At 46.0% G+C, this 9,411-nt stretch overlaps 1 protein-coding gene across 1 annotated transcript; it reads right to left on the reverse strand.

Annotated features, from left to right (window-relative positions):
- Window positions 1-2,421: 2,421 nt before the first annotated feature.
- LOC102969721 (major histocompatibility complex class I-related gene protein) lies at window positions 2,422-7,927 on the reverse strand. The gene is given in 4 exon segments (XM_042975707.1): window positions 2,422-2,552; window positions 6,869-6,954; window positions 6,956-7,139; window positions 7,786-7,927. Coding segments are annotated over 4 exon segments (516 nt in total). The 5' UTR covers window positions 7,901-7,927.
- Between the last annotated feature and the right edge of the window lie 1,484 nt (window positions 7,928-9,411).

The following is a 9,411-nucleotide window of genomic DNA, read 5'->3' on the forward strand; positions in this document are numbered from 1 at the left end:
TGCTCAAGTCAGAGGCACAGTAGAAGACATCTCCTTCCCTGGATCAGAAGGTTCCCTCCAGCTCTGAGATTCTCTAATTTCACAAAAATTTCATGACTTCCTATATTTCTGCCATAAATACTCAAACCTGTGATATCCATGTGTGTATTGTGGATGTGGTCAAGATTTTTTTGTGCACTGGACTTGAGTCCACAGGGGATGGGGGACCATGCTTCCTAGAGGAAAAACTGGAAAAGAGCTATCTCCAATCATAGATCTGGTGTAAGAAGGTCGATGGACTCCATTTTGCTTTGAAAGGAAAAGTCTTTAGTCAGATATATGCAATTTTCCTTGTAGCTCAAAAACAAATTACACAATGTTCAGCAAAATCTGACAAGCCAGCATGGACATTTTTAGCCTGTTTTGTCAAGATTCTCTTAGTACTTGACAGATTTTAACTCGAATTCACAAACTCCACAAGAAGGGACTCAGTGTGTATCATTCTTGAAAGGGGTGTGTCATTGTTAATTTTTTTTTTCTTCAGCAGCTATTACTTCCTGGATTGGGATCACTACTATACTTATAAAGAAAACATTAATGACTCACCAACTCTCTGAGTTGATTTTCTAGTAAACAGGTTGGTTTTACTTTGACCTAATAATATGCTTTGTACACTATCACCAGAATTGAGATTGAAGTCTGTGGTTATGAAACAAAGCCAAACTCTTAGCCCACAGTGGGCTCAAACCCATAATCTAAGTGTCACCAATATTAAGCTGTGATCAATTTGTGCACCTAATGAAGCCAGAGGCAGGGGAATGACCTTATAAGACTAGTCTGTAAACTCTCTGACCACAGGAATTACATCTGTCCTTTGCTATATCCCAGCATCCATATAGTGCCTAGCACATAGTAGGTATTAAATACATAGTTAGTGAATGAATTCATTTTTCCCCAAGGTATCAAGAACCTGTATATCTCCCATTTCTCCTTTCCCTTTTCCTTACCCTGAACCCCATTTTCCAAAGGTATCTACTCTTCAACATTTCATGTGTTGAAAGATGTTTTTTTTTTTTTGTTTTTTTTTTTTTTAGAGAGATAGAGTGTGCCCATGCACGCACGCACACACATGAGCAGGGGAGGGTCAGAGAGAAGGAAACAGAATCCCAAGCAGGCTCCACTCTCAGCACAGAGCCCGATGTGGGGCTTGGTCTCATGACTTTGAGATCATGACCTGGGTAGAAATTAAGAGTCGGTCGCTTAACGGACTGAGCCACCCAGACAGCCCTGAAAGATGATTTTAGAAGGAAAAGGATTTTCACATGATTTCAGGGAGAAAAGTGTTAAAATGGGAAAACTTACTAAAGTTTTGAAACAAAGGATAAAATCCCCTCAAAAGTTGGTATTAGTTAATAATAAAGATATAGTTTGGAAAAAGACAAATCAAGATTACCATATCTTCTCTGAGTCACCTTTTAGGAGGACAGTTCACCTGGACAGAAGCTGTGCTTCTTTGCTGATGTTTAGGCGTCAGGCATCACCTACCTGTGAAACAGACCACTGTCCTCACAAGCATCATCCATGGGAGAGGTGTTCCAGGCCCTCCTGTGATCACAAAGGAAGGCCCAACCCATTTCTAAATGGAGCTTGGGGGGGGGGGGTGCAGAAAATGAGCTGTGGGAGTGAGTCTATACTTTATAGTCCCTGCCTCCAGGTGCCTCACAGCTCAGGCCTTCTGCCCCAGGCTAGGACCAATTCCAGCTCCTAGGTTGGTGAACCCAACAACAGCTTTCAGCTGTCTGGTTCTGAACACAAGCAAGAGAGGAAAAATCCACAAGTCCCCCTCCCCTTCTATGCTAACTTTTGGGGACTTTTGTCCCTGTGATCGGCAGGTAGCCCAACACTACTTACTGTTACCTCTCACTTCACAGCTTCAGGTGGGGTAATAAATGAAAACAGAGGAACAACAGTTCCCAAAGTGTGGTCCGAATGCCCCAGGGGGTCTCAAGGCCCTTTCAGGGTGCCTATGAGGTCTACATCACAATCCCCCCCCCTTTTTTTTTAATCCTAATCTCTCACATGTGCACGGTGGGGTTTTCTAGAGGCTACCTGATGTGTGATGACATCCTCTCTCTGATGGCTTATAGATACGTACTTGTGTTTTCTTGTACTTAAAAATCTTTTCCATTTGTAATTGATAAGACAGTAAATAGCAATAGATATAACTCACATAAACAAAAGCTCCTTGGTGTCCTCAATAATTTTTAAGAAGAAAGGAGCTTTAAGGCCAAAATGTGAGAGAACCACTGATTTTAAAAAGCACATGGTGTTTCCTGCTTTCCACTGTTCCTCACTCTCAATCTCCAGATAGCCACAACCCATTGTTATCCTGGGGGACCTGAACAGCCATGCAGAGGCCACAATCTGCACGGGAAGGAGTCCTCAGTTGCTCTGAGGACCCAGCTCAACTGGTACCCGTGTCTGATAAGTTCCATCCCCATCGGGAAGAATGTCTCCATAACCTCTTTCTTAGACAATTTCTTCCCCGTTTTTCAACCAGATCATGCAAATTTCTGGGGGGTGAAAGCCATGAACTCTGCAGAAAGCAGTTGTAACCCTTGGAAAAGTTGTGGTTTGCTCTGACCTATGGGGCTCTAGAAAGAAGAAATAAAGTTACATACAGTACAGGTATCATAGGTACAGAGCTTACAATAGTAGAAATTGGCAACGGGGTTTCCCAATTAATTCTCTTCATTGTAGGAAACATGTAAAACCAAGAACGACCCAGAGCGCGGGTCCATCAACAACAAACTTTGTTGTGTACCTTCCTCTAGGGCAGCGTGCTGGTGAATGACGAATGTGGAGGTGAGCCAAGTTCTGTCCTCTAAGTGGGCAGAGTGGAGTAGCCTCATAGCTTTGAGTGTTTGGAAAGTGTGTCAGGATCATTTACTGTTAACCTTTGAAATACTTTTATGAGTCACAGAATAGGAAAACTGAATTACAAAATGTGTGACTGTTTGTGATGAGTAATTCAGCAAAAGACTGGAGATTAGAACTCAGCCTTCCTTTTTTTTTTTTCAACTCCATGCTAGTGCAAATAGATACCACAGCCACCTTGGCTCTGCTTGGGCTCTGAACTGCCTTGTGTCCTTGGGCCGGCACTTTTGTGATTGCTATGGTATGAATGTATGTGTCTCCCGCCCACCCCCCAGATTCACTTGTGGAAACCGTAACCAGTAAGGGTGACGGTATTAGTAGGTGGGACCTTTGGGAGGTGCTTAAATCCTGCCAGTGGAACCCTTATGAATGGGATTAATGCCTTTATAAAAGAGGTTCTGAGGGGCACCAGGGTGGCTCAGCAGGTTAAACATCTGACTTCAATTCAGGTCATGATCTCATGGTTTGTGAGTTTGAGCCCCACATCAGGCTCTGTGCTGACAACTCAGAGCCTGGAGCCTGCTTCAGATTCTGTGTTCATTTTACTCAAGAGCCTGCTTCGGATTCTTCTTTGGATTCCCTCCCTGGCCCGTGGTCCGTCTTTTTCTCACTCTATCTCAAAAATAAGCATTAAAACAACAAAAAAGAAAGAAGTTCTGAGAGATCCCTGGCCCAGTCCTACCATGTGAGGACGTGATGAGAAGTCCACAGTCTCCAACTGAGACCAGGGACCTCATCTGAGCCCACTGATACCCTAATCTCAGACTTGCATTTTCCAGAACTGTGAGAACTACATTTCTGTTGTTTATAAGTCACCCAGCCTGTGGTGTTTTGTTATGCAGCCAAATGGATGAAAACAGTGACCGCCATCAGAAACAAACATAGGTAATAAACAGATTGTGTTGTGGTTATGCCCTCAAATTCACAGAGATTCGCATCACAGAGGGGCACCTGTAGTGAAAGACAAAAAACAAAAACAAAAAACAAAAAACACCACACCCTGTCCCTACGTGGACTTCCTTCTCCTTGACTATTCTGCTAATTTTCCAGATGGTGCTGTCCTTCACGTTCCCGCCGAATTGGGTCCCATCCAGATGTGAGCCACGCAGAGCCGGACAACATCCTGGAAGGGCTGCCTCCCACCCATCCGTGGGCCTCACCCCTACACCCCACCTTGCTATCTGGTACTCTGATAAAAGGAGGAGCCTTGTCTCAACAAAATCTTCCTTCTCTTTTTCCTGAGGCTTGGAGGGGGAGCAGAGGTATCCATGCCATACTTCCAGTACTCTTCCCACACAACCCAGCGGTCCAGGTTCTCCCCTGTCTTCCCAAGAGCTTCTCATCCCAGGGAGAATCAACAGGGTTGGTATTAACCCTCACATCCCAACTTACAGCAACTTTGTTCCAGTTTTCCTACCTTCTCCCTCCCTTCCCTGAGAGCAGGAGGGCAGGCAACTAACAGCTCTCTCTCTCTCTCTCTCTCTTTTAGTGTTTATTAGTTTTGAGAGAGACAGAGCATGAGCGGGAGAGAGGCAGAGAGAGAGGGAGACACAGAATCCGAAGCAGGCTCCAGGCTCTGAGCTGTCAGCAAAGAGACCGATGCGGGGCTTGAACCCACGAACCGTGAGATCATGACCTGAGCCGAAGTCAGATGCTTAACTGACTGAGCCACCCACCCAGGCACCCCTGTTTGCACTCAAAGGTTATGCCACTCATCAAAATCTGGGAGTGGAGATTCATCTGGTCCCTCTTCCTATCTGCCCAGACTTGCCCTAAAATGTCTCCGTGATCAACGGTCCAGCACAACCCCAAGTCAGCCGTAGATTTCAGCCAGATCCTAAGCTGTCAGAGATTTTCCGGTCTGACAACAATGATGACATTTAATGTGTAAGCAGAGAACTACCGTGTACAAAGTGCTGCCATGTACGTTTTTCACACCAATGTCTGTGGTCTAGGCATTATCACAACTTTATTTTACTCAGGGTTATTGCTTTGTTTGCTTAGCATCTATTAGCTCTGCTTTTTTCTGATAATAAGAACCCCTGCTCCTGACAAACACATAACACATATTAGAAAATTAGTTTACCTGACTCTAATGTGTGCTTCTGTTAAGAAGCACCAATCTTTTTTTTTTTTTTAATGTTTATTTACTTTTGAGTGAGAGAGAGAGAGAGAGCAAGCAGGAGAGGGGCAGAGAGAGAGGGAGACACAGAATCTGAGGCAGGCTCCAGGCTCTGAGCTGTCAGTACAGAGCCCAACGTGGGGCTCGAACCCATAAACCATGAGATCATGACCTGAGCTGAAGTCTGATATTTAACTGACTGAGCCACCCAGGCATCCCTAAAACATATCAATTTTAATCCTGCCACCCAAACATAGCCCACAGTGTATTGGTTTCTCTCTCTCTCTCTCTCTCTCTAGCCCCCAGATCCGGTCTCTGACCTTCTGTGTTTGGCTTCGTGCCCTGGGAGGTTATGCTCATCAGACTGCCCCTGGGGTCTCCTTGGCCTGAGTAGTTTTGGCCGGTGGAGGAGCATCCTCAGCAAATGTCAGAGAGCCAAAAGAGGGAAGGGTTGGGGTCACAAACACCTGTTCCCCAACCACCTCACTGCAGTCTGCCAGCTGCTGTGTTTCTCCACAGGCACAGCACTTGCTAGAAGGCGCTTCTTCTAGGGCACCGGTCCTTGCTTGCCCCTTCAGATTTGGGGGTGTAACGGTTTCCCTGTGCTGCAATCTCTGGGTACTTCACTGTGCCTTACTGGTCTCCCCAATCCTGATTGTACCTCTGTGCATGATCCCGTGATTGAATTCTATTCAGTGAAATCATTTTGAGTGTGCCAGTTATTTCTTACTGGGATTCTGTTACCCACAGCCAATCTTAGAAACTCGTCCTGATGGTTGCAGTGATTAGTCTGGGGAGTGGCACACGATCTGATTCAGACCAACCGTAGTTCTCCTGTGAAAAAAAGTATTTTTGTAGCTAGAATTGGGAGAGAGAAGCCCATTCCTCTAGAATGGTGAAGCTAGGAGGATATGCATAAGCTTTATGCTGGCTGCCACATCCCCACCTCATGGAAAAAGCCATCCAAATCTTGGTTTTAGTTTCTTGGGTTCTCACACAGCCCTGATTCTTGTCTTTCAAATAGCTTCCTCTTTGTGTCTAAGCCAGTTTGAGTAGATTTCTGTTACCAGCAACCATTGCAATTAAGATGGTTATTCAGCTAGTGAGTGGGAGGGTTGAAGTTCAAACTCTAGTCATCTGCCTCCAAAGCTGATATTCTTGGGCAGATAGTCCACATTCATAACTGTGACCCAGATGCCTCCCCAAAGCCTGTCACAGCTCTGGAAAGTCCCACCATTAAAGATCACTCCTAGGGGAAAAGGCATGTTGTATCTAGGAGTTACCCATAGCATGATACAGACATAAATGCATTTTGAATGTTAAGATTATGTGAAAAGTCTGTATTAACTAAAAGGTGACCAACTGAGTCATATCTTTAATGTCTAAGAGGAACTTTATACTGAAAGGAATCTTATGATAAATCTAGTAAAGACCCTCCATTTGTTTTCTTTATAAGTCCAGATTTTCGCTCATACTGGTATTGTATGAGCCCTCAGTTTAATAAACCCCTTATAGGAATGGCTCCCTCCCAAAGTATTTCCCAGCTTATCACTGACAGGAGATGGAAGGATTTGTCTCACCGGATACCTCAAAAAGGAGGTGTCCCTTGGAAGTACTCCACTCTGTCAAGACAAGTGGAGTTGCTGAATCTTGTCTAGATGCTGATAAAAAGTAACTAAGGGAAGTTTTCACGGGGAGTTACAGATCACCACAGAGCAACTAACAAGGTGGATTTCAGAATAGGGTGACTATAACCTAGATTAGAGGAAGTTATATATAAACCCAAGGGTTCTGAGGATGTAGGGACCTGGTGTTCTCCCTTCTTGTTACCTATCCTTTGCATGATATCTTCCCCAAACTGCAGGAACCTCTCTAATGAAGCAGTATGTTCTTCTTCTAGCCAATTCTTTTGATATTAACTCATGCCAATTAGCCTCCTGTGCCCACTTGGTAATGTGAGCCACATTATCAATAACCATCCAGGAAAGGATATCTTTAGTGAAGATCGTGAAATCTTGTCCATCATAGGCCTGCTGGAGAAACATGGTGCTTCTGTCCTCCAACAACTCTGAGCCAATGATTCTCTGGTAACTGTGAAACCCTGGCACACACGTGCAGGTCACGAAGGGGCTTAGACAGGGACGTGGAGGTGGGCATCCAGGTGATGACTAGGGGAATGGCTGGAAGCGTCCTCTGCCCCCAAATACATCACCCTACAGGCATGCCTCCAGGAGGTTCCTGTGAGATAACCCACTCATCAACAGATGTTTGCAGAATACCTCCTGCATGCCATAGGAACATGATCATTTTTGCCTTGGGGAATTATCTGATAATGGGAATGACCCACACTGATAAACTTTATAATGTGGTAAAGGAGGGAAAGATATGCAAGAGCCAAAAATATCCTGGGAAAGTTAACATAGCAAGTCACTGTACATAAGCAAGTGGCTCACTGAGCCGGGCTACCAGGAAGTGAGACACAGAATGGCCAGATTCAGAATGAGAAAGAAGATACAGGTTAGAAGCCTGAATGGGCATGGCATAGAGATATGGAGGGCAAAGGACAGAGGGCTCCTGAGAAGAGACGACTCGGAAGATGCTTAGGGCAGGTGGCAGGCACTGAACGCCATCAGGCTTTGCCAAAAGAGTGCAGCTCAGCAACCAGCTGCTCGAGTTCACTGTCAGCCCAGGGCAGCCACCTGCAGGGATGGGGGCTGGTGCAGGGGCGGGCCCATCTCTGCTGCCACCTGAGTGATTGTGCTGACTCTGCAGCTGCTTCTGTTCCACCTTGAAGGTCTGCTGCTGGCCCCTTGGCGGCTGAGTGTACCTCTCCCGGTGACCAGGCATGGGGTTCTCCACCATCTACAGAGCCCATGGCTCTTTCTGCCAAGAGACACTCGTAGGTAATGATGGGATGAGAAAGAAATTCAGTGAAATAAATAAATGCAGTGAATTGCCCAGGTGAAAAGATGTCAGAGTGAGTCCCCGGGAAGGAGGCCTAAAAGGAAGATATTTAGAGTCACAGACAACCCACGTTAGTGCTCTGGGTTCAGCTGCATCCTGGGACCTAGCTGTCACTTCCTTTCACAGAATCACAGAACCCTAGGAACTGGGGCCTAGAAAGGATCTTAGAGCTCTAGCCCAAGACCTGGAGGCTTTTTCTGTCCAGGTTTGGAAATTTAGGATGAAATTTTACAGGTAATCTCATCTTGGAAGTGAAGCAGAGAGCCCTGTCCTGGGCTTCCGGGAAGGACCCATGATCACTCATTGGTCCCCCAGGGTTGCCGTAAGAGGGCTTGCAAACCCTGATAACCCACCCCCTTGTTTTATGAATGAAAGCTCTAGGTAGATAAATGAGGGCTCCCACCTTGCCCCTGTGTGTGCATGGGTAGGTATGTACACAAACACACACACACGCACACCCATACACACACCCCAGATCACTCAGAGAACCCACATGAGGGCTCAGCCTCCTGAGAAAAAGTGCTTTGAAAGCACAGTGCTTTTCCTCGCTCTTTGCGGAAGGCTGTGGGGGCTGAGCAGAGTGAGGCCCTCTAACATGTGGGGCCACATCCACATCCAGGGACTTCTCTTGGTTGTCTAGGGACGGTACTAGACACCTCCTCCCCAGAGTGTTTCCAGATTACCCAGGTGGATGCTGTTGTCCTTTTGTGAATTCTCTGAGAACTCAGATCTTCCCATGTGGCTCTTGCCACTGCGGAGAATCATGGATGGGTGTCAGGTTCCCATTCCCCAGGCTGAATACTACTTAATGATGTTTATTTCTTCCTCTTTATTTGTAAGATATATTTAAGAAAAAAATATCGGGGCACCTGGGGGGCTCAGTTGGTTAAGCATCTGACTTCGTGTCAGGTCATGATCTCACTGTTTATGAGTTCTAGCCCCACATCGGGCTCTGTGCTGACAGCTCAGAACCTGGAGCCTGCTTCGAATTCTGTGTCTCCCTCTCTCTGTCCCTCCCCTGCTTGTTCTCTGTCTCTCTATCTCTCTCAAAAATAAACATTAAAAAAATTTAAAATATATATATAGAATTTAACAAAATCATCTCACAAGCGGTTAGGTAATCTTTGGTGCATACAAGTCTGTCCACACTTTGCTTTTTTCTAAAACTGTGTCTGAAAGAATTCATGTAGGCTGTCTTTTAGAACCGGCCGCCCCAAGGCCAGGACGCCTTTACCTTAACTATGAGGGGACACAGGATTCCCTGAGGCTGAAACCAGGCCTGCCGGGGCCCCTTCCGCCTGATTGCACCAGTTCTGTAAAAGCAGAACTGTTCTCTCCTTTCTCCTTGCTTCTCTAGCAGAGGTGGGGGCCGCTTGGCAGGGCTCAGAGTAGGCACCCAGCCCCGTGGG

Source organism: Panthera tigris, chromosome F3 (genome assembly GCF_018350195.1).
Source record: "Panthera tigris isolate Pti1 chromosome F3, P.tigris_Pti1_mat1.1, whole genome shotgun sequence".
NCBI classification, from domain to species: Eukaryota; Metazoa; Chordata; class Mammalia; order Carnivora; family Felidae; genus Panthera; species Panthera tigris.